The 25,258-nt window shown below is 44.7% G+C and overlaps 1 protein-coding gene across 1 annotated transcript in view; it reads right to left on the bottom strand.

Annotated features, from left to right (window-relative positions):
• Positions 1–2,691: 2,691 nt before the first annotated feature.
• The window catches only part of DGAT2L6 (diacylglycerol O-acyltransferase 2 like 6), a 34,021-nt gene continuing 11,454 nt past the window's right edge, over positions 2,692–25,258 (bottom strand). The window contains 10 exon segments of the mRNA XM_004275782.3: positions 2,692–2,840; position 3,156; positions 3,290–3,409; positions 3,412–3,502; positions 12,782–12,956; positions 14,363–14,569; positions 14,938–14,955; positions 14,958–15,005; positions 15,537–15,553; positions 15,555–15,645. Coding sequence (XP_004275830.1) covers positions 2,692–2,840; position 3,156; positions 3,290–3,409; positions 3,412–3,502; positions 12,782–12,956; positions 14,363–14,569; positions 14,938–14,955; positions 14,958–15,005; positions 15,537–15,553; positions 15,555–15,645 — 917 coding nt within the window.

The following is a 25,258-nucleotide window of genomic DNA, read 5'->3' as shown; positions in this document are numbered from 1 at the left end:
TCTCATCTTTGGAACCTACTAGCCTCTTTGAAGATAAAGTTAGAGGAAAGATTTAAGTTGGATCTAAAGCAGAACTTGCTGGAAATGGGTGGCTTAGCAACCTGAAATGGAACAGCATGAGCGGTATGGTAGGAGCTCAGCTCAACACATGAAGGAGGAAGGTGACAAAACAGTAGACATTGCTGTCTGTGGAAAGAAGACACGGTGATTTTAGGATTCTGAGACCTACTCCCTCCAAAAAACCCCAAAACTTTGGTCTCTTTTATTTTGCCTGGGTAATCAGCTTATATTCCCCCCTTCACTGTAAAAGCAGCCACCCAGGCTACTGTGTTCCCAGCCCCAGAAACTCCCTTTCTCCTGTCATGGGCTGAGTTCTGACCCCTTCTCTCCTACAGAGCCCTACTTTGTCCACGTGGTGGAGTGGGGCAGCCACATCTACTTTTTCTTCCGGGAGATCGCAATGGAGTTTAACTACCTGGAAAAGGTAGGGCCCTATTTCCCCTCCCAAGGAGGCCCAGGCAGTGGAGCATGCAGCTGATAGGCTCTGATCTCGGGAAGTGGGGAGCAGAGGTGGTTCCATGAAACTCCACCTTGGGCAAGAGGGTCCCTCTGGTCCTCAGGGCCCTCCACTCCAGCCGGGTCCAGCTCCCTGGGGCTTGAAGACATTTCTGGAGCAGACCTGGGTGAGGGTCCTGGGTCTGAAGTCAGATACACCCCTGATTCCAGTCCCAGTGCCATTGCTGTTCACCTGTCCACCCACCCATCTACCATCATTTATCCATCCTTCCTCAACGGCCCATCTGTCTGCCCACTCACTCTCCCACTCAGCCGCCCTCTCACCTACCCATCTATCTGTTCTTCAGCCCACCCACACTTCCAGTCAAACCACTTACCTATCCATCTGCCACCCCGACTCAGCCATCCTCCATCCATCCGTCCCTGCATCATTTATTAAAAAGACTATTCTCCCCTCCCCCCATTGAATTATCCTGGCACCCTTTGCAAAAATCAATTGACCATAAATGTGGAGTTTGTTTCTCGACTCTCAATTCCATTCTGTCGCTATAAAAAGTTTATTTAATTAATACATTATTTTCCGTGAGGCCTAACCTGGGACCACTTGGAGTAGAATCCATGTAATTTTTACCCACACTTACGAACTAATTTAAGTAGGGTACCACAGGACCACATTTAGGAAAATGAAGCTGATTAATAGGTCTCCAAGAGGTGTGAGGAATGGGAGGTGTGGTGATTTTTTGAATTAGAAAGAGCTTTGGAATGGAACTAGCAAAACCTGGATTTTGTGGCTTTGGGCAAGTTACTTCACCTCTAGGAGTTTTAGCTACTGTGAAATGGAGATGATGGCAATCTCATGGGGCTGTGTTAGCATTCAGAGACAGAGGCTGCGAAAATGATGGCATAGTCTCTGGTACGCAGTAGGCTTTTTTATTATTATTGTTGTTGTTATCATTATTATTTTGTCTGCACCATGCAGCTTGGGGGATCTTAGTTCCCTGACCAGGGATTAGACCTGGCCCTTCGGCAGTGAAAGCACTGAGTCTTCACCACTGGGCCACCAGGGAATTCCCTGCAGTAGGTTTTTGACATAAAGTAGACTCACAGCTGGTACGTGGTCTTGTAGGTGCCCTCCCTCCTCACCCAGGGTGGTTATGTAGGATCAGGAGAGATGGGCTACTCAGGGCATGCCTGTGCCAGTTCCCATGGTTCTGTCCTGTCTCCTACACTGTACAGCAGTTCTGGTTCCACTCCTCCACCTTTTCTGTCAGCTACAGAGTAAAGGGTGGATAAAGAAGAGGAAAATGGCTCTCCACAGACCAGCTTTCTGGCTAGATTTCAGGGAAGCCCAGTAGTGAACCACACTGTAATTAGGAAATAGTCATATCCTGTTTTATATATCTAGAGCTTTATTATTTTTTTTCCCCCGGTACGCGGGCCTCTCGCTGTTGTGTGGCCTCTCCCGTTGCGGAGCACAGGCTCAGGACGCGCAGGCTCAGCGGCCATGGCTCACGGGCCCAGCCGCTCCGCGGCATGTGGGATCCTCCCGGACCGGGGCACAAACCCATGTCCCCTGCATCGGCAGGCGGACTCTCAACCACTGAGCCACTGGGGAAGCCCCTAGAGCTTTATTTTTATAGAAGAAATGGCATAATTATTTTTAATAAAGTTTTTGGCAGTGTAGAACTGTAACACAGCTGAGGGAGTCGTGTCTGCTTTGGATCAGGAAAGCATAGCTCAGGTCCCTGGTTTACCTTGTGGTGGCCCCCAAATTGTAAGGCAAGGGCCAAGGGCCTAGGAGGAAACAAACCATCCTTGTTCTCAACAAGGCTTCTAAGCTTCAACCTAAATAGTGATGGTGTCACTAAGGCTCAGGAGGAAAGGGCATGGTGTTCTTTAACTTCTCATTCCTCTGATCAGAGTTGGCTGGAGTCAGGGAGGCAGAAAATATCTGTGGACTCACAAGACTCTGCTTACTAAACTGGGTTGTTGCCCACTCTTCTCCATCCCTCTGGTTCCTTCCTGTAAGCTGGATTCATTAAGTACTTTCTGGCTTGGTTGGCCTCCTCACTCAACCCTGAGATCTCCCCCTCTCCCCAGATTCTACTTTCCATGTGGCCCTACTTGGATCCCTTAATGCGTTGGGGGTTCAATAATGGGGAAATCCAGCTCCTGTTATATGATTGTCAGCTCCTGGGTCTCAGGGAGGCCATACTGTACTTTGTCAAACAGCTTGCACAGGGTCCTGATGTAGAGTGCGTGGTACTTGTCCACCGTCTTTTTGTTTGGCTTCTTAATCTTGGGAATTGGCAGGGGCTCCCCAACTGTGGGGAAGGAGGAGGGACAAGCATCAGACCTTTCCCCCCACCCAACTCAAATTACCCATTCCTCAGAGGGAGCCACATACTGAAACTCAGTATCTGGGTCCCCTCCCCTTCCTTTGTTCTTTCCCTCTGCTCCAACCCCATACTGTCCCATGTTCTCCAAATACCTAATCTCGTGCATGCTTAAGAGAATGAGAGTAAACTCAGAGAGTGCTGAAGGAATGTATGTGAGTAATGATGCCCTCATGGCAGCTGCTGAACTGTGTCCCTCCCGTGAATGGCCACAACTCTGATCTGTTTAGTTGTCCTCCCCACCCTGCCCTCAACCACGGCCACTGGAATTCCCATTGCCTGTCCCAGCTGTCTGCCGGGTCCCCTGAGACTTGAGGGATGACCGAATGGGGGGGAATCAAGAACCAGAGTGGTCCAAAGATGCTGAAAAACTTAACAACAGTGGTAATGGGCCGATTGAAAGGCAAGAAGCCTCAGGATCCTCGAGTGAGGCCCCGGCCGTGGAAGGTACAGAAACTTAGTCTCAGGGTTTTTTTTGATTCTGTCCTGCCAGGTTTATTTGGAAGAACCTTAGCCACGTGCCCTCAGTGAAGGTCTCTTGATTGTGAACCTCATTCTCTCCAAAGGAATAGGAGGGAACAAGGTATGATCTGCAAAGAGACGTGCAGGAGTGTGAGTTCTCCCAGGAAGCTCCCCGCAGTGAAACCCTCTCCAAGGTAGGAAACCTCTACAATCTCCCCATTATAGGACAAGAGTCCAAGAACCCAAGCATCTCCAGCCTTGTGTCTCATTCTTCCTATGCTCCACACCCACCTCCCACAAGTGAACCCTTTGAGGGGAGTTGCTGCACCTTGTCTTGTGATGGGAGGAAAGTAATCTCAGGAAATCTAATAGCCCTTATTGTACCCAGCATCCAGAGTGATCTTCCTAAACTGTGTATCTGGACATGTCACTCTTCTCTTTAAAACTCTTCCAGAGCTCCTCACTTTGTGCCACGCTGCTTAGCAAGGCCTTTGTGCTCTAGCCTTGCCTACCTGGCTAGCCTCCCCTCTCCTCAGCCCTTTGTTGCAATCTGCTTAGCCATACTAAGTGTGCTACGTTCTTGCTTGCCTATGCGCCTTAGTACATCCTGCTCCCTCTGCCAGAAACGCCTTCCCTCTGCCTTCACGTGACTAATTCTATTTCGCCCTTCACTACTCAGCTCCAATTTCATCCCCTGAACCACCTCCAGTTCTTTGAGCCCCTCCATTTCCTCCCACTCCCACCTCCCTCATCTGGTGCTTACCTCTTTCCTACACTAACACTACCCCAACTCTGTACTACAGTCATCACCTTGCCTGGCTGACTCCCAGTAGACAGCAAGCTAATCAAAAGGGGGAACTATGTCTTATTCATCTTTGAACCCCAGGGCCTGGCATAGTGCCAGACATGTCATCATAGGACCTCACTGAATGCCTGTATTTTTCTCCCTTTTGGTCTAACTGGTAATGGCTACTGATTTCAATTCACAGTTCAGATGTCACCCACCTATGAAACCTCTACTTTGGGTGGAAGGCTTTCCATCAGTTGGTGCTCCCATAGTGCTTTATACATATGTCCATTATGGCACATCTTTCATTCAACAAATATGTATTGAGTTCTTTCTATGTGCCAGCACTTTTTTTTTTTTTGAGGAAGAACACTACCACCTCTTCTTCTTTTTTTTTTTTTTACATCTTTATTGGAGTATAATTGCTTTACAATGGTGTGCTAGTTTCTGCTTTATAACAAAGTGAATAAGTTATATATATACATATGTTCCCATATGTCTTCTCTCTTGCGTCTCCCTCCCTCCTACCCTCCCTATCCCACCTCTCTAGGTGGTCACAAAGCACCGAGCTGATCTCTCTGTGCTATGCAGCTGCTTCCCACTAGCTATCTATTTTACGTTTGGTAGTGTATATATGTCCATGCCACCCTCTCACTTTGTCATAGCTTACCCTTCCCCCTCCCCATATCCTCAAGTCCATTCTCTAGTAGGTCTGTGTCTTTATTTCTGTCTTACCCCAGGATATTTATGACATTTTTCCCCTTAAATTCCATATATATGTGTTAGCATACAGTATTTGTCTTTCTCTTTCTGACTTACTTCACTCTGTATGACAGACTCTACGTCCATCCACCTCATTACAAATAGCTCAATTTCGTTTCTTTTTATGGCTGAGTAATATTCCATTGTATATATGTGCCACATCTTCTTTATCCATTCATGCGACGATGGACACTTAGGTTGTTTCCATCTCCGGGCTATTGTAAATAGAGCTGCAATGAACATTTTGGTACATGACTCTTTTTGAATTATGGTTTTCTCAGGGTATATGCCCAGTAGTGGGATTGCTGGGTCATATGGTAGTTCTATTTGTAGTTTTTTAAGGAACCTCCATACTGTTCTCCATAGTGGCTGTACCAGTTCACATTCCCACCAGCAGTGCAAGAGTGTTCCCTTTTCTCCACACCCTATCCAGCATTTACTGTTTCTAGATTTTTTAATGATGGCCATTCTGACCGGTGTGAAAGGATATCTCATTGTAGTTTTGATTTGCATTTCTCTAATGATTAATGATGTTGAGCATTCTTTCATGTGTTTGTTGGCAGCCTGTATATCTTCTTTGGAGAAATGTCTATTTAGGTCTTCTGCCCATTTTGGAATTGGGTTGTTTGTTTTTTTGTTATTGAGCTGCATGAGCTGCTTGTAAATTTTGGAGATTAATCCTTTGTCAGTTGCTTCATTTACAAATATTTTCTCCCATACTGAGGGTTGTCTTTTGGTCTTGTTTATGGTTTCCTTTGCTGTGCAAAAGCTTTGAAATTTCAATAGGTCCCATTTGTTTACTTTTGTTTTTATTTCCATTTCTCTGGGAGGTGGATCAAAAAGGATCTCGCTGTGATTTATGTCATAGAGTGTTCTGCCTATGTTTTCCTCTAAGAGTTTGATAGTTTCTGGCCTTACATTTAGGTCTTTAATCCATTTTGAGCTTATTTTTGTGTATGGTGTTAGGGAGTCATCTAATCTCATACTTTTACATGTACCTGTCCAGTTTTCCCAGCACCACTTATTGAAGAGGCCATCCTTTCTCCACTGTACATTCCTGCCTCGTTTATCAAAGATAAGGCGACCATATGTGCATGGGTTTATCTCTGGGATTTCTATCCTGTTCCATTGATCTATATTTCTGTTTTTGTGCCAGTACCATACTGTCTTGGTTACTGTAGCTTTGTAGTATAGTCTGAAGTCAGGGAGCCTGATTCCTCCAGCTCCGTTTTTCGTTCTCAAGATTGCTTTAGCTATTCGGGGTCTTTTGTGTTTCCATACAAATTGTGAATTTTTTTGTTCTAGTTCTGTGAAAAATGCCATTGGTAGTTTGATAGGGATTGCATTGAATCTGTAGATTGCTTTGGGTAGTAGAGTCACTTTCACAATGTTGATTAATCCAATCCAAGAACATGGTATATCTCTCCACCTATTTGTATCATCTTTAATTTCTTTCATCAGTGTCTTATTATTTTCTTCATACAGGTGTTTTGTCTCCTTAGGTAGGTTTATTCCTAGGTATTTTATTCTTTTTGTTGCAGTGGTAAATGGGAGTGTTTTCTTGATTTCACTTTCAGATTTTTCATCATTAGTGTATAGGAATGCCAGAAATTTCTGTGCATTAGTTTTGTATCCTGCTACTTTACCAAATTCATTGATTAGCTCTAGTAGTTTTCTGGTAGCATCTTTAGGATTCTCTACGTACAGTATCATGTCATCTGCAAACAGTGACAGCTTTACTTCTTCTTTTCCAATTTGGATTCCTTTTATTTCCTTTTCTTCTCTGATTGCTGTGGCTAAAACTTCCAAAACTATGTTGAATAAGAGTAGTGAGAGTGGGCAACCTTGCCTTGTTCCTGATTTTAGTGGAAATGCTTTCAGTTTTTCACCATTGAGGATGATGTTGGCTGTGGGTTTGTCATATATGGCCTTTATTATGTTGAGGAAAGTTCCCTCTATGCCTACTTTCTGCAGGGTTTTTATTATAAATGGGTGTTGAATTTTGTCGAAAGCTTTCTCTGCATCTATTGAGATGATCATATGGTTTTTCTCCTTCAATTTGTTAATATGGTTTATCACATTGATTGATTTGCGTATTTTGAAGAATCCTTGCATTCCTGGAATAAACCCCACTTGATCACGGTGTACGATCCTTTTAACGTGCTGTTGGATTCTGTTTGCTAGTATTTTGTTGAGGATTTTTGCATCTATGTTCATCAGTGATATTGGCCTGTAGTTTTCTTTCTTTGTGACATCCTTGTCTGGTTTTGGTATCAAGGTGATAGTGGCCTCGTAGAATGAGTTTGGGAGTGTTCCTCCCTCTGCTATATTTTGGAGGAGTTTGAGAAGGATAGGTGTTAGCTCTTCTCTAAATGTTGGACAGAATTCGCCTGTGAAGCCATGTGGTCCTGGGATTTTCTTTGTTGGAAGATTTTTAATCACAGTTTCAATTTCATTACTTGTGATTGGTCTGTTCATATTTTCTATTTCTTCCTGATTCAGTCTTGGCAGGTTGTGCATTTCTAAGAATTTGTCCATTTCTTCCAGGTTGTCCATTTTATTGGCGTATAGTTGCTTGTAGTAATCTCTCATGATCTTTTGTATTTCTGCAGTGTCAGTTGTTACTTCTCCTTTTTCATTTCTAATTCTATTGATTTGAGTCTTCTCCCTTTTTTTCTTGATGAGTCTGGCTAATGGTTTATCAATTTTGTTTATATTCTCAAAGAACCAGCTTTTAGTTTTATTAATCTTTGCTATCGTTTCCTTCATTTCTTTTTCATCTATTTCTGATCTGATCTTTATGATTTCTTTCCTTCTGCTAACTTTTGGGTTGTTTTGTTCTTCTTTCTCTAATTGCTTTAGGTTTAAGTTTAGGTTGTTTATTTGAGATGTTTCTTGTTTTTTAAGGTAGGACTATACTGCTATAAACTTTGCTCTTGGAACTGCTTTTGCTGCATCCCATAGGTTTTGGGTCATCGCGTCTCCAATGTCATTTGTTTCTAGGTATTTTTTGATTTCCTCTTTGATTTCTTCAGTGATCACTTCGTTATTAAGTAGTGTATTGTTTAGCCTCTATGAGTTTGTATTTTTTACAGATCTTTTCCTGTAATTGATATCTAGTCTCATAGCATTGTGGTTGGAAAAGATACTTGATACAATTTCAATTTTCTTAAATTTACCAAGGCTAGATTTGTGACCCAAGATATGATCTATCCTGGAGAATGTTCCATGAGCACTTGAGAAAAATGTGTATTCTGTTGTTTTTGGATGGAATGTCCTATAAAGATCAATTAAGTTCATCTTGTTTAATGTATCATTTAAAGCTTGTGTTTCCTTATTTATTTTCATTTTGGATGATCTTTCCGTTGGTGAAAGTGGGGTGTTAAAGTCCCCTACTATGAATGTGTTACTGTCGATTTCCCCTTTTATGGCTGTTAGTATTTGCCTTATGTATTGAGGTGCTCCTATGTTGGATGCATAAATATTTACAATTGTTATATCTTCTTCTTGGATCGATCCCTTGATCATTATGTAGTGTCCTTCTTTGTCTCTCTAATAGTCTTTATTTTAAAATCTATTTTGTCTGATATGAGAATTGCTACTCCAGCTTTCTTTTGATTTCCATTTGCATGGAATATCTTTTTCCATCCCCTCACTTTCAGTCTGCATGTGCCTCTAGGTCTGAAGTGGGTCTCTTGTAGACAGCATATATATGGGTCTTGCTTTTGTATCCATTCAACCAGTCTGTGTCTTTTGGTGGGAGCATTTAATCCATTTACATTTAAGGTAATTATCGATATGTATGTTCCTATTCCCATTTTCTTAATTGTTTTGGGTTTGTTATTGTAGGTCTTTTCCTTCTCTTGTGTTTGTTGCCTAGAGAAGTTCCTTTAGCATTTGTTGTAAAGCTGGTTTGGTGGTGCTGAACTCTCTCAGCTTTGCTTGTCTGTAAAGGTTTTAATTTCTCCATCAAATCTGAATGAGATCCGTGCTGGGTAGAGTAATCTTGGTTGTAGGTTTTTCTCCTTCATCACTTTAAATATGTCCTGCCAGTCCCTTCTGGCTTGCAGAGTTTCTGCTGAAAGATCAGCTGTTAACCTTATGGGGATTCCCTTGTGTGTTATTTGTTGTTTTTCCCTTGCTGCTTTTAATATGTTTCTTTGTGTTTAATTTTTGACAGTTTGATTAATATGTGTCTTGGCGTATTTCTCCTTGGATTTACCCTGTATGGGACTCTCTGTGCTTCCTGGACCTGATTAACTATTTCCTTTCCCATATTAGGGAAGTTTTCAACTATAATCTCTTCAAATATTTTCTTAGTCCCTTTCTTTTCCTCTTCTTCTTCTGGAACCCCTATAATTCGAATGTTGGTGCGTTTAATGTTGTCCCAGAAGTCTCTGAGACTGTCCTCAGTTCTTTTCATTCTTTTTTCTTTATTCTGCTCTGCAGTAGTTATTTCTACTATTTTATCTTTCAGGTCACTTATCCGTTCTTCTGCCTCAGTTATTCTGCTATTGATCCCATCTAGAGTATTTTTAATTTCATTTATTGTGTTGTTCATCGTTGCTTGTTTCATCTTTAGTTCTTTTAGGTCCTTGTTAAATGTTTCTTGCATTTTCTCTATTCTATTTCCAAGATTTTGGATCATCTTTACTATCATTATTCGAATTCTTTTCCAGGTATACTGCCTATTTCCTCTTCATTTCTTAGGTCTGGTGGGTTTTTATCTTGCTCCTTCAACTGCTGTATGTTTTTCTGTCTTCTCATTTTGCTTATCTTACTGTGTTTGGGGTCTCCTTTTTGCAGGCTGCAGGTTCTTAGTTCCCATTGTTTTTGGTGTCTGTCCCCAGTGGCTAAAGTTGTTTCAGTGGGTTGTGTAGGCTTCCTGGTGGAGGGGACTAGTGCCTGTGTTCTGGTGGATGAGGCTGGATCTTGTCTTTCTGGTGGGCAGGTCCATGTCTGGTGGTGTGTTTTGGGGTGTCTGTGGACTTATTATTATTTTAGGCAGCCTGTATGCTAATGGGTGGGGTTGTGTTCCTGTCTTTCTAGTTTGGCATAGGGTGTCCAGCACTGTAGCTTGCTGGTCGTTGAGTGAAGCTGGGTGCTGGTGTTGAGACGGAGATCTCTGGGAGATTTTTGCCATTTGATATTATGTGGAGCTGGGAGGTCTCTTGTGGACTGGTGTCCTAACGTTGGCTCTCCCACCTCAGAGGCACAGCACTGACTCCTGGCTACAGCACCAAGAGCCTTTCATCCACATGTCTCAGAATAAAAGGGAGAAAAAGTAGAAAGAAAGAAAGAAGGAAAGGAAAGAAGGAAAGAAAGAAAGAAAGGATGGAAGGAGGGAAGGAGGCAAGGAAGGAAGGAAGGAAGGGAGGAGGGAAGCAAGTAAGAAAGAAAAGAAAGAAAGGATAAAATAAAGTTATTAAAATAAAAAATAATTATTAAGAAAAAAATTTTTTTAAAAAGAAAAAAAAAAATGGATGGATAGAACCCTAGTACAAATGGTGACAGCAAAGCTATACAGACAAAATCTCACACCGAAGTATACACATAGACACTCACAAAAATAGGAAAAGGGGAAAAGAATAGTAAATCTTGCTCTCAAAGTCCACCTCCTCAATTTGGGATGATTCGTTGTCTATTCATGTATTCCACAGATGCAGGGTACATCAAGTTGATTGTAGAGCTTTAATCCGCTGCTTCTGAGGCTGCTGGGAGGGATTTCCCTTTCTCTTCTTTGTTCGCACAGCTCCTGGGGCTCAGCTTTGGATTTGGCTGTGCCTCTGCGTGTAGGTCGCTGGAAGGCGTCTGTTCTTCGCTCAGACAGGACGGGGTCAAAGGAGCAGCTGCCTCGGGGACTCTGGCTCACCCAGGCCGGGGGGAGGGAGGGGCGCGGATGCGGGGCAAGCCTGCGATGGCAGAGGCCGTCGGGATGCCGCACCACCACAAGGCACGCCGTGCGCCCTGCCGGGGAAGTTGTTCCTGGATCCCGGGACCCCGGCATTGGCGGGCTGCACAAGCTCCCTGGAAGGGAGGTGCGGACAGCGACCCGCGCTCGCACACAGGCCTCCCGGTGGCGGCAGCAGCAGCCTCAGCATCTCATGCCCGTCTCTGGGGTCCGTGCCGTCAGCTGCGGCTCGCGCCCGTCTCTGGAGCTCCTCCAAGCAGCGTTCCCAATCCCCTCTCCTCGCGCACCAGGAAACAAAGAGGGAAGAAAAAGTCTCTTGCCTCTTCGGCAGGTCCAGACTTTTCCCCGGACTCCCTCCCTGCCAGCCATGGTGCACCAACCCCCTGCCAGCTGTGCTCACACCGCCAACCTCAGTCCTCCCCCTGCGCTCTCCCGTCCTTATTCTTTTGTCTCGGTTTATTCTTTTCTCTTTTGCCCTACCCAGGTACGTAGGGAGTTTCTTGCCTTTTGGGAGGTCTGAGGTCTTCCGCCAGCGTTCAGTAGGTGTTCTGTAGGAGTTATTCCACGTGTAGATGTATTTCTGGTGTATCTGTGGGGAGGAAGGTGATCTCCACGTCTTACTCTTCCGCCATCTTCTCGATCTCCTACCACCTCTTCGTGCCAGCACTTTTTTAAGCCCTGGGGACACATCAGTGAACACAATGGATTAAAAAAAAATCTCTGTCCTCATGGAGCTTACCTTTTATTGAGAGAAGACAGACAATAAACAATAATAATGAACAAATAGAAAACCATATATGTAAAGAAATAAAATTGATGACGTATGAGGAGATGATAAGCGCAATGGGAAAAAGATCCAGCAGGATGGTCAGGATAGACCTTATTGAGAAGAGACATTTGAGCAAGGACCTGGAGGAGGTAAAGGAATAAGCCAAAGAGTTATTTGCAGGAATAATGTCCCAGACAGAGGGGACAAGTAGAACAAAGGCCCTAAGGGAGGAGCGTGTGGCTTGTTTGAGGGGCAGCAAGGAAGCCAGTGTAGCTCTAATGGAGTGAGCAAGGGGGAGGGCAGTGGCTGATGAGATCAGCGATGTGGCAAGATAAGTTAGGGTCTTGCAGGCCCTTGTAAAGACTTTGGTTTTGCTCAGTGTGAAATGGGAGCCACTGGAGCATTTGGAGTAGTGACATGATCTGACTCACGCTGAATAGGATCATCCTGGCCACGGTTGAGAATAGACTCTTGGATGTGAGGGAGGCAAGGGTAGAAGCAGAGAGAGCACTTAGGAGACTGTTGTAATAATCCAGGGGAGAGACGATGGGGTGGTAAACCAGGGGGCGATAGTTGAGCTGGTAAGTGGCTGGCTTCTGGAAATATTTTGTAATTATATGTGAATATGTCTGTCTTCCATTGGACTCTGAGTTCCTTAAAGGCAAGGACCAGGTCTTATCTATTTTTATATCCTTAATGCCTAGTACTATGCCTGACACACAGTAGCTGTTCAGTAACTGTGGAATGAATGCATTCTATTTCTCAAACCAGATTATATGCTCTTTGGGGGCAGTATCCATGTCTTTTGCATGTTTGCAATCCCCACAGCATCAAGCCCAGTGCCTTCCTTGCCCTGGGTAAGTTCTCTGGGCCTCGCAGTTCATGGGTTGATATAGACTGAAGCCCCACTTCCCCAGACCCCCAGCCTACCAGGCTAATGGGCAGAAGGTAAAGGTCTTTTACTGTTTTTTCTCTAACTTCAAGCTTTAAAAGTACCCACCAGAATGTGTCTGGAGGCCCAAACACCCTTAAGGCACAGTGTGAGCGAGTAGAGAGAAGCAGTCAGAATGAAGAGGGAACCCACTCTAACAGGTTTCCAAGGAAGGGCACCATTCTGGATAGGTGCTACAGGGGACCTATGGCACCCTGATGATAGGGCACCAGAACTAGGGACCCACCCTGTCTTCAGTGCCAACCTCACAAAACCTTTATGCTGTTTAAGGAGGACGGTAGAGGCTCCTGCGTGGCACAAGAGGGCTTCAGCAGATCCACCCTCCACAATAACCACAGCATTGCCTGAGCCTTTCTTGGTCAGCAAATACTTCAAGGCCAACTCACTCACTGGGCACACACCTGTGAAACCAAAGAGTCAAGTGGTATAACAAACTTGGTGCTTGAGGACGGGGTAAGGGGTTCCTCCAGGGTCTTCCTGCTGGAGACAGTTCTTCTGTCACCAGACTATGCTTGTTTCCACTCTTCTGTCTTTAACCTCCACATCCTGGGTTAGCCCTGAGGTTGGTCCTTAGGGTCAGCTGCTTGCCTTGCAGCTCTGTGCTACAACAGTTGGGGCTACATTGAGTTCTTCTGCCTACTTTCTCTTAGCTCTATAGTATTTAAGCCCATCCCTTCCTTCTCTACCCAGGAACTACAGCTGTCTTCCACTCTCCCCAGGCTGATGGCAATTGAGGCTCTCCAGAGTTCTCTTCCCTAGGAGTAATGAGGAATAGCCACCACCATCCTGCTTCCTCCTTAGAGCAACCCGGCAAAGGGAAGCCAGTGGCTGCGGGTTCTGGAGAGTAGGCAGACCCAGGATCCTGTCCAAGCCAAATTGAAATGTAGATGAACCATGGAATGACATCTTGCTGCTCTACAACAGTCACAGAGTCTTTCCTCACCTCTGCTTCCCAACTCTGCCCTGTGCTCACCTTCTGTTCCCTCCTGGGATGGAAGACATTGGCTCCAGGCCACAGTCCTTGAGATCCAGGTTCATACCAACCTCAGAGGGGAGCAGAACCATCCTCTGGGACTCTAGTGGTGCCACCTGGCCCCTCCAGATATCAATGTATCTTACCTTTTAATGTTTGGCTTCAGTTGTTTTCTGGTGTCAAGAAGGATGGATATTCATCCAAAGAGAAGGACATTTGGCACAGTACCCCGGCTTGAAGCCTGGCATGGGGAAGTTGTCCTGGATTCTGACGGATGCCTATCCTTTATCCCTTGATGTCTTATGCAAGTTCAAAGGGGTTCTCAGGAGATGAGGGTCATGGGCCAGGAGGGTACCAGCTAGTATGAAAGACTTGAAAGTGTCTTTGAGACGCCCTGAGATGAGAACTGCTACATAAATGACTGGCCAAAAGAAGCCAGTTGACATCCCCAAGAGTCAGGCAAAGTTCATCTGAGCTGTACCATTCATGCCTCATTTTCCTTATATTTCGTTTTGATATTTGGCTTTTGCTTTCTGCTTTCCACTTTGGCTTTGATCCTGAACTCCAGGCTTCCGCTTCCTCTTCTGAAAGGATCCTTGGCAACTCTTATGAATGCCTATAACTTATCCTGCTGCCTAACCAAACCCTGCCTCCCAGATCTTGGACAGAACCTGAGGCTTGGCCACATATTCCTGTTACTGGCTCAGTGTGTTCTGGACTCATTTTCTACTAAGTCCTCTTCCAGCAGGGAGTGAGAACTGGACTGACTGTCAAGGCTTATAGAAGTTGGAGCCCTGAGGTAGGTCAGAGAATGGAATGATTTCTTGTACTCACCCACTGACATCACATAATCTCGCACAATTGGGATCCAGAAGATCTCTTCCAAGGTCCGTACATAAGGAGTGATGGCTGGGAAAATCCGAGCAAAGCCAGTGGCCTCAGTGGGAAAGATGATGAAGACACCATAAGAGAGAATGCCATGGGGGTGGTTGGCAATGATATAGTTGTGTTTGGGACAGAGGTCATGAGTCTTCAGCAGCTGTTAGAGGGAGATTGAATCAGAGTAGTGGATAGAAGGAAGAGAGGACATGTGGACTCAGATCCCGGTAGGTAGCCTGTGTTTCCCTTGGGGAGCTCCAAATCCCTATTCACTGGGATGTCTTCACTGTCACATGATTGCCAGGGGTTATGATGCTCAGAGAGGCTGACCTGGGTCTGCCACTCTGAGGCAAGGTGCTATCCATTTGTCTCCCCACCTGCCCATCCATCTTGGGTCCCTGCTCTGCATTATGCCTCTGGGCCTTGATGTCCACTGCTGGCCACCAAAGCCTTTGAAAACATAGGGCTGAATGGGGAGGGAGAGTCTGGGCAACAGGGACTGAGGGCACCCAGAGGAAGCGTAGTCATCTTTACTGGGAAGAAATTTCGAAATACTTCCAGAGGGTCCAGTTTCGTACCCAAGTTGAACGCCTACCACCTGCAGGTACAGAAGGGAAGGAAAGACTGGGTGAGATCTTGCCAATCCCTCTACTTCTCCTGGAGGTGGAGGGTTCTTCCTAAAACATTCAGGTCACTAGAGGGGCCTCTTTCTCACATTTCCATATCGGGCACAGAGCTATAGGTACTGTCCCTGAATCCAACCCTCAAGGAGACACAGGAAGCCCCTGCTCCTCTGGAGCAGTCAGAAAGGTGGGAGGGAAATAGCAGGAGGCTGGGAGCACCCACCCAGAAACCAGCCTCAATTCTTCCTGGGCAGCCTGGCAGAGACCTCTCTTACTTGCTGAGCTTTGCCCTCCTGTCTCCCACCCCTTCCCTCTACCTTCCTGTGCTCCTCTCCCTCTCTCCTTCGCTTCGCCTCCCTGACCTCCTTTCCTTTCCCTTTCCTCTTCTTTCCTCTCCCCATGTCTTCTCCCTCTGTCTCTCCCACTCTCTCCTTCCACACCCACCCCAGCCCTGTGGATCCATCCTTGGTACAGACAGGGACCACCACTCTTCCCCTGTTTCTTACCTTGACTGTGGGTGTTCGTCATAGGAGAGCCAGGCTAAGGCAAGCACGGACAGCATCCCGAACTTAGTGAACACCAGAAAGTAGAGTATAAGAAGAATAGGAATAGCTCCTGAGGGGACGCAAAGGGTTCATGCCCTTCAGTTCCCTTCAAGTTTAATACACCTCTCATAACCCCGATCTCTGTTCTGTAGTGAAGGAGCAGGTTGAGGCCGGTGTGAGACTCTTCTCTCCTCATCCCCCCCGACCCCCTAACCCCCTCCTAGCTCTTCTGTGGTCCGGGAGGACCTCTGAGTCCCTGGATCTGGGTCCCCTTGGTGGCTGAGATCTTAACTGAGGACAGCAGAACCATGACGTTCTCAGAGTAGGTCCTCAGCTGGGGTCAAAGGAAAGCACTACTTGGCAATTGGAAGGAAACAGCATCTTGGGCCAGTGGCTTACATCCCTGTTCTGGGACCTCAGGAAGTCCTTTCTGAAAGCTCAGCCCTCCTTCCTTTGTGGAACTGCTCTGTCAGCACATTCCAGTGGAGAGGGGCGGCCTGCAGTGTACGGGCTGTTTGATGCTGAGAAGAAAACACATATTAGAAACTGCTTTACTTTGTTCGATTTTGTCCCATTCAAAATGTCTCAAAAGTTCAGAAGGGGAAAAAATCATCTCTGTTAGCAAAGAAAGGGTCACAGCAGGCTGTGAAATGCAGACATGGTACATCTTACAGCAGTGGGAGTTGAATTCCATTTTAAAATATGCACTCATGAGAAAGAGGGGCTCAGTACACATATTGTGAATTTAAAAATACCCAGCTAAAGGAATGACTTCTTTGACCAGATAACATCATAGTAGATAAAAGTTTCAGAGAAGGGGAAGAAACTCAAGAGTTACCTGCCAGCAGGTTTGTCTCTAGCATTTTGGGCTTAGATGAAAATAACAGGAAAAAGATGGAATGGGCATTTAAAAAAAAAGTCGTGTTATGGAGTAGAAGAAACCTTAGTGATAGGCTGAATTCCCCTTACAAGAGCTGGCTGAAGTGGTTGTTGTAAGCATACTAATTAAATAGGAAATAGCAGGGGGAGGAATTTTATGGGAAGATTGCCATGGATACAAATCTTGCTACCTCTGACCCTCATAAAAGATGAGAGTAGGGGGCTTCCCTGGTGGCGCAGTGGTTGAGAATATGCCTGCCAATGCAGGGGACACGGGTTCGAGCCCTGGTCTGGGAAGATCCCACATGCCACGGAGCAACTAGGCCCGTGAGCCACAACTACTGAGCCTGCGCGTCTGGAGCCTGTGCTCCGCAACAAGAGAGGCTGCAACAGTGAGAGGCCTGCACACCGCGATGAAGAGTGGCCCCCACTTGCCGCAACTAGAGAAAGCCCTCGCACAGAAACGAAGACCCAACACAGCCAAAAATAAATAAATTAATTAATAAATTTATTTTTTAAAAAAGATGAGAGTAAATTTGCTGGGTAAGCTTCAGAAGAAAACTCAGATAAAGTTAAATATGAATCATTATTAATTATTTTTCAACTTCTTTATTGGAGTATAATGGCTTTACAATGGTGTGTTAGTTGCTGCTGTATAACAAACTGAATCAGCTATACATTTACATATATCCCCAGATCCCCTCCCCTCCCTCTTGCGTCTCCCTCCCACCCTCCCTATCCCACCCCTCTAGGTGATCACAAAGCACTGAGCTGATCTCCCTGTGCTATGTGTCTGCTTCTCACTAGCTATCCATTTTACATTTGGTAGTGTATATATGTCCATGCCACTCTCTCATTTAGTCCCAGCTTACCTTTCCCCCTCCCCATGTCCTCAAGTCCATTCTCTATGTCTGCATCTTTATTCCTGTCCTGCCCCTAGGTTCTTCAGAACCTTTTTTTTTTTTAGATTCCATATATATGTGTTAGCATACGGTATTTGTTTTTCTCTTTCTGACTTACTTCACTCTGTATGACACACTCTAGATTCATCCACATCTCTACAAATGACCCAATGTCATTCCTTTTTATGGCTGAGTAATATTCCACTGTATATATGTGCCACATCTTCTTTATCCATTCATCTGTCGATGGACATTTAGGTTGCTTCCATGACCTGGCTATTGTAAATAGTGCTGCAATGAACATTGGGGTGCATGTGTCTTTTTGAATTATGGTTTTCTCAGGGTATATGCCCAGGAGTGTGATTGCTGGATCATATGCTAACTCTATTTGTAGTTTTTTAAGGAACCTCCATACTGTTCTCCACAGTGGCTGTATCAATTAACATTCCCATCAACAGTGCAAGAGGGTTCCTTTTTCTCCACACCCTTAGAGGGATTTTTTTTAGTAGATTTTAAAAGTATTTAATTTAATGGGATTTTCTACACAGGTGATCATGTCATCTGTGAATTAGGACAGTTGTATTTCTTACTTTTCAATCTGTATGCTTTTCTTTCTTTTTTTTTCTTCTTGCTTTATTGCACTTGCTAGGACTTTTAGTATGATGTTGAATACAAATGGTGAGAGTGAACATACTTGCTTTGCTCCTCATCTTAGAGAGAAAGCTTTCAGTCTTTCACCATTAAGTATGATGTTACCTGCAGGGTTTTTTTTTTTTTTACAGATGCTCTTTATCAAGTTGAGAAAGTTGCCTTCTATTCCTAGTTTGCTGAGAGATTTTATCATGGATTAAAGTTTGTCAAATGCTTTTTCTACATCAATTGATATAATTGTGTGTGTGTTTTCTCCCTTAGGTGGTTAATATGCTAGGTTACGTTGATTGATTTTCAAATATTTACCCTTGCATTCTGGGATAGAGCCCACTTGGTCATGGTATATTTGTTTGATTTGCTAGTATTTTTTTTTTTGAGGATTTTTGCATTTATATTCATGAGGGATATTGGTCTGTAGTTTTCTTTTTTGTACTGTTTTGTCTGGTTTTCGTATCAGGGTCTGGCCTCATAAATGAGTTGGCAAGTGTTCTTTCGTCTTCTATTTTCTGAAAAAGATTGTGTAGAATTTGTGATATATCATCTTTAAAATGTTTGGAAGAATATGCCGTTGAAACCAACTGGGTCTTCAGATTTCTGTTTTGGAAGGTTTATAACCTTCCAAAATTAAAATTTAATTTAGTTAATAGTTACACGTTATCTGTTTCATTTTGGGTGAGTTTTGGTTGTTTGTGGTTTTCAAGGAAGTCTTCAAATGTAATTGTTAATTTGTCTATTTTTTTTCCAGTTCTGTTAGTTTTCACTTCATATATTTTAAAGCTCTATTGCTAGGTGCATAGACATTTAGGATAGTATGTCTTCTTGGTGAATTGACCCTTTTACCATTATGTAATATCCTTTTTCACCCTTGGTCTTGACTTAAAAAAAATAAATGTAAACCTGTACACCCTCCAATTACTAATGATTACTAGCTTAAGTTAAAGATGGTACCAATATGAATCTAACTGGGTCCTTTCTTCAAATCATTTCTGATTCATCTTTCTTGCTCACTTTCCCCATATAGTAATAGCCAACATTTACTGTACACTCATCATGTAAAACTAAGTATTTTACATGTGTATTTTATTAAATCTTCATAAAGGCCCCATTAGGACAATAAGCATTCTCATTTTGTGAATGAGGAACCCAGGTTCAGAAAAGTTAAATAACCACTTAAGGTCACACAGCCAGCTAGTGGGTGAGCCAGAGTTGAGAACTCACACTCTTCCTCCAGAGACTGTACTCTTCACCACTGAGCTCTAATTATCGCTTTCCTTTAGTCAATTGTTAATTCCCGTCAGTTCTGTCCTCCAAACATCTTTCAAATTATTCTATTCCCCACCTCCATGCTACCATCCTGTCTAAGCCACCATTCTCTCTCTCTAAGCCGACTGCCAATGTCTTCTAAACAGGTTACCTGCTTCGATTTGAGCCATGATGCAGCCAGCATGCTAAATGCAAATCTCTGTCCTTCTATAGCATATAACCAAGAACATGGCTGGTTTGTCAAAGAGACATTTCTGTGGCTCTGTGATTACTTAGTGGATCAAAATTAATGATAAATATGAGAACCTCTGGGGGTTAATGGTAATTCAATAATTCAACAACTCACATGGCTTCCCATGACTCTTAGGATCCAGTCCAGTCTCATAAACTTGGTTCTGAAGGTCCTCCGTGATGGAGTCCCTGGCCACCCCCTAGTTCTCTGCATGCCACCATACGGTTCTTCTGTCAGTTTCTTCAACTCATCCTGTTCCCCAGCCTCCGGGCTTCTGTGCATATTGTCCCTTTTGCCTGGAAGACTCTTTCCTCAGCTCGTTGCCTGGCTAGCTCCTATTCATATTTCAGGCCTCAGGATAAATGTCACAGTTTCAACATTTTGGAGCTATCTTTAACTTCTCTCCCTTTCCAAAAAAAAATCTCTCCCATTCATCCTCCTGCCTCTGTCTCCACTGCCACTGCTGTGGTCCAGATCTTGATCTCCTCTGGTCTGGACTGCAGGCTTTTGTCTATTCTTGCCTGCTGGTCTCTTCCCCTCCAGTCTATTTTCCATGCCGCAGATATATTTTTAAGGCACAGTCATAATGTTGTTTGCCTCCTCTGAAGCCTTCAGTATTTTCCCACTGCTGACAGGATAAAGTCTGAACATGTTAGCCTGGTGTTTTTTTTTTTTTTTTCTGTACGCGGGCCTCTCATTGTTGTGGCTCCGGACGTGCAAACTCAGCGGCCATGGCTCACGGGCCTAGCCGCTCCGTGGCATGTGGGATCTTCCCAGACCGGGGCACGAACCCGTGTCCCCTGCATCGGCAGGCAGACTCTCAACCACTGCGCCACCAGGGAAGCCCTAGCCTGGTGTTTAAGGCCCTCCATGGGCCGGCCACATACACCTTCTTGGCCTCATCTCTCAGCACCGGCACTCATACCCCTTATGATCTAGCATGAGGTGATCATACCCACACCACTGTAAGGACATGGGGTGATCTGAAGTGGCTCATGGATGGAAAGTTATTTTAATGTGTAGTGAATAAAAGTGAATTCATGGTGGTAATATAAAGTTTCCTGTTAGAATATATTAATTTAGGGGCTTCCCTGGTGGTGCAGTGGTTAAGAATCTGCCTGCCGATGCAGGGGACACGGGTTCAAGCCCTGGTCCGGGAAGTTCCCACATGCCGTGGAGCAACTAAGCCCGTGCGCCACAGCTACTGAGCCTGTGCTCTACAGCCCGCGAGCCACAACTACTGAGCCCACGTGCCACAACTACTGAAGCCCGTGTGCCTAGAGCCCGTGCTCTGCAACAAGAGAAGCCACTGCAATGAGAAGCCCGTGCACCACAACAAAGAGTAGCCCCTGCTCGCCGCAACTAGAGAAAGCCCACGCCTATCAACGAAGACCCAATGCAGCCAAAAATTAAATAAATGAATGAATAAATAATTTTTTAAAAAAAGAATATATTAATTTAGCTTACAGGAATGAGTCAATTTGGGGAAAAAATGTTAAGTAATAATAGCACAGGTGGTACTCAGCTGTGGAAAGAACCAGAAAGTGGGAGGCAAACGGCTGAAGAATGGGAAACGGGGGTCCAACCACCTTAGTCTACTCCCCATTCTTTCAACCCACCATGCAATTTCACTTCTCCATGCCTTTGGTGATGCTGTTCCCTTATTCTGACTACCCTCTCTCCAACTTTCTGTCTATATCAAAATTCTCTCAGCCGTCAAGGCTTAGCGCAAATGATACCTCCTTGATGATATCTTTGCTTATTCTCTGGTCAGAATGAAGAGTTCCCTCCTCTACACACCCACAGCACATTACTTCTGCATCTATTTGGCCCTGTTTCATTTTGCTGCTTGTGTAGTTAGCACCTTACATGTCTGGCCCTTTGCCTTTTAGACAGTAAGCTTCTTTTTTTTTAATAAATTTATTTTTGGCTGCGTTGGGTCTTCTTGCGGTGCGCGGACTTCTCACTGTTGTGGCTTCTCTTGTTGCGGAGCACGGGCTCTAGGCACGCGGGCTTCAGTAGTTGTGGCTCGCGGGCTCTAGAGCGCAGGCTCAGTAGTTGTGGTGCACAGGCTTAGTTGCTCCGTGGCATGTGGGATCTTCCTGGACCAGGGCTCAAACCGTGTCCCCTGCATTGGCAGGTGGATTCTTAACCACTGCGCTGCCAGGGAAGCCCTAGACAGTAAGCTTCTTGAAAACAGGCTTCAGCATAATGCCAAGCACAGGAGGATGATTCAGGATAAATATATTTGTTACATTCAGTTGTAGCACAGGGAAGTTTGATTTCAAAATTCTCTAAGTGGCAGGTGAATGGTAACAGGGAAAGAAACCACCAATGCCCTTATTCCAAATAAATAAAGAAAGGCCTTCTGAGGTTCCAGGGTGTGCATGAGTGTGTAAGGCTATGGGCAGCCTGTCATTTCTAGTGTAAAGCGAAAACCTGGCGTCTTAATCAGTTGGCTCAAAGCCTTCAGAAATCCAAGAACGTGGCTGGTTTGTCAAAGACGAATTTCTGTGGCTTTGTGATTACTTATTGGATCTGTATTACTATAAATGTAAGAACCCGCGGGAGTAAAAAAAAGATAATTTAGTAATTCAGCAAACATAGACTGAGCATACCTCGTGTGAAATCCCTGTGCTAGAAGCAATGGGGGCAGGCTTGGGGCCTGGAAGGAGGAGGGTGAAGAGCATAAGTATGAAAACGATGAAAATAATGTAAGTATGGTTACTGATACCTTGTATAGAGCATTTATTGTCAACAGGCACCCTGTTCAGCACTTAATGTACATTATCTCATTTAATCTTCTCACGACCCTGAGAGGTAGATAATTTTATTATCCCCATTTTACATATGAAGAAACTGAGGCTCAGAGAGGTCATGTATCTTCATTTCAAGCTTTGGGAAAAAAAGTAGGTAGCATTTGTTGTGTCTTTATTATGAACCAAGAGCTACTTTAAGCACTTTGTGTATGCTTAATTAATTTAAGTCATATTAAGACATGTAAAAAATAAAGTTCCTGCTTTCCAGAAACTCATAGTCTAGAGGGGAAAACTGATACCATAAATAATGGATATATCCTAGAGGGTGAGAACAATACAGTTAGGGTTCAAATGTCATTATATGGGGACGAAAGGAGAAGGCCATTCTTTACTACCGGGCAACCTAGAAAGGCTTCTTACAGAAGGTAAGATTTAAATTGAATCTTGAAGGAAGAGTAGGATTTTGACAGACGGATTAGTGGTGGAAGGGCCTTCCACGCACAAGGAAGAGCTCGAACGAAGGCCTGGAGATGGAAGAGTCCAAGGTCTGTGAGTAATACCATAACCTGCAAAAGTACAGGGAGCATGGGAAGCCATGGAACAGGAGATGACACTGGGAAGGAAGCAGGGGAGCTCAGGTCCCATACTGAATGGAATGAGAAGCCAGTGATGGTTCTTAGCAGAGGAAGAGCGTGATCATATCTGTGTATCAGTGAGATCATTTGAGATGACTGTGCGAGCAGGAGAAACGGTAGGCAGGGAGGTCAGCTAAGAGTTGCAGTGACTTAGATGAGAGGCAATGGGAACCTGAAATAGGCTACTACTTCTGAAATCAATTTGAAAGATACTATGGAGGCAGAATGTTCAGGGGTTTGCAGTTGACTGGATGTAGGGGGTGAAGGAGAGGGAGTAGTGAAGTGAACGATGCCTTGAAAGGGCCTGTGGGAATGCTTGGAAGGTATCAGAGTGTCTGCCTCATTTTCTAGGATCTAGTTACTCATTATTCTTCCTGAAGGTGCAATGAAATCAGAGTCTAAGGTGCCTGTCTTAGAAGTGGTAGTCACTCTTCTGTTGATCAAACGTCTTCTGAGGTGGGGTGGTTGGGCTCCGATGTCAATTTCTATCACAGAAAGAAAATGAACATCGACTGAGGGTTTTCTTTCCTCTTTGATTATCAGAATGGTCTTGAGAGCTCTGTTCTACAATGGTAGAGGGTGAACGACTTACTTGCACAAGCTCACATAACAAGTAAATGGCAGACCTGGTCTGTCTGACTCCCAAGAGTATGTTCTATTTTTTGTATTATCAGCAACCAGAGATACGAGGCAGACCCACACACACACAAAAAAAGATGTCCATGAGAGAGAAAAAAGAACAAGAGGTGGACTTAAAGGTCTTTACTGAGGAGAAGAAATCTGGAAGAATCAACAGTGTCAAGCCTGGTGTTGCAAGAAATAGAACAATGACAAGACGTGGCTCCTGTTTTCATGGAGCTTATTGGGTAGAGGAGGCAAAGGGTATAAAGGCTGCTATGCAACCGAATTTTCCAAAGTGCTCTGGACTTTCACAGATAATGTAGTCTCAGGTTGTCAGGACAATGTTGCAGAGAAGGTATGACTTGAGCAGTATCTCAAAGGAAGGGTTGTCCAGGGATAGTCCAGGAAGGGTGATCAGGGAATCTTTTTTTTTTTTTTTTTTTTTTGCGGTACGCGGGCCTCTCACTGTTGTGGCCTCTCCTGTTGCGGAGCACAGGCTCCGGACGCGCAGGCCCAGCGGCCACGGCTCATGGGCCCAGCCGCTCCGCAGCATGTGGGATCTTCCCGGACCGGGGCACGAACCCGTGTCCTCTGCATCGGCAGGCGGACTCTCAACCACTGCGCCACCAGGGAAGCCCAGGGAATCTTTTAAGTGTAGGAAATAGAGCAGAAGTGAAGGAGTGAGAGAGTAAGTAACCTTGGCATTTTTTTAAACATCTTTATTGGAGTATAATTGCTTTACAATGGTGTGTTAGTTTCTGATTTATAACAAAGTGAATCAGTTATACATATACATATGTTCCCATATCTCTTCCCTTTTGCATCTCCCTCCCTCCCACCCTCCCTATCCCACCCCTCTAGGTGGTCACAAAGCACCGAGCTGATCTCCCTGTGCTATGCGGCTGCTTCCCACTAGCTATCTATTTTACATTTGGTAGTGTATATATGTCCATGCCACTCTCTCACTTTGTCACAGCTTACCCTTCTCCCTCCCCATATCCTCAAGCCCATGCTCTAGTAGGTCTGTGTCTTTATTACCGCCTTACCCCTAGGTTCTTCATGACCTTTTTTTTTTCTTAGATTCCATATATATGTGTTAGCATATGGTATTTGTTTTTCTCTTTCTGACTTACTTCACTCTGTATGACAGACTCTAGGTCCATCCACCTCACTACAAATAACTCAGTTTCGTTTCTTTTTATGGCTGAGTAATATTCCATCGTATATATGTGCCACATCTTCTTTACCCATTCATCTGTCGATGGACACTTAGGTTACTTCCATGTCCTGGCTATTGTAAATAGAGCTGCAATGAACATTGTGGTACATGACTCTTTTTGAATTATGGTTTTCTCAGGGTATATGCCCAGTAGTGGGATTGCTGTGTCGTATGGTAGCTCTTTTTGTTCTGTGAATAGATTGCCTGGAATACGAGCTTCACCTAGGGGAAGAGTAGGGGGAGGAGCTGGTAAAGAGTTTGAGGCAGGGGGCTTCCCTGGTGGCACAGTGGTTGAGAGTCTGCCTGCCAATGCAGGGGACACGGGTTCGTGCCCCGGTCCAGGAAGATCCCACATGCCGTAGAGCGGCTAGGCCCGTCAGCCATGGCCACTGAGCCTGCGTGTCCGGAGCCTGTGCTCCGCAACGGGAGAGGCCACAACAGTGAGAGGCCCGCGTACCGCAAAAAAAAAAAAAAAAAAAAAGTTTGAGGCAGAGGGTGGAGCAGGGCCTTGAATGCCCACAA

The sequence above is a fragment of the Orcinus orca genome, chromosome X (genome assembly GCF_937001465.1).
Source record: "Orcinus orca chromosome X, mOrcOrc1.1, whole genome shotgun sequence".
NCBI classification, from domain to species: domain Eukaryota; kingdom Metazoa; phylum Chordata; class Mammalia; order Artiodactyla; family Delphinidae; genus Orcinus; species Orcinus orca.
The sequence above is the reverse complement of the archived record's forward strand: the minus strand, read 5'-3'. Positions and strand labels throughout refer to the sequence as shown.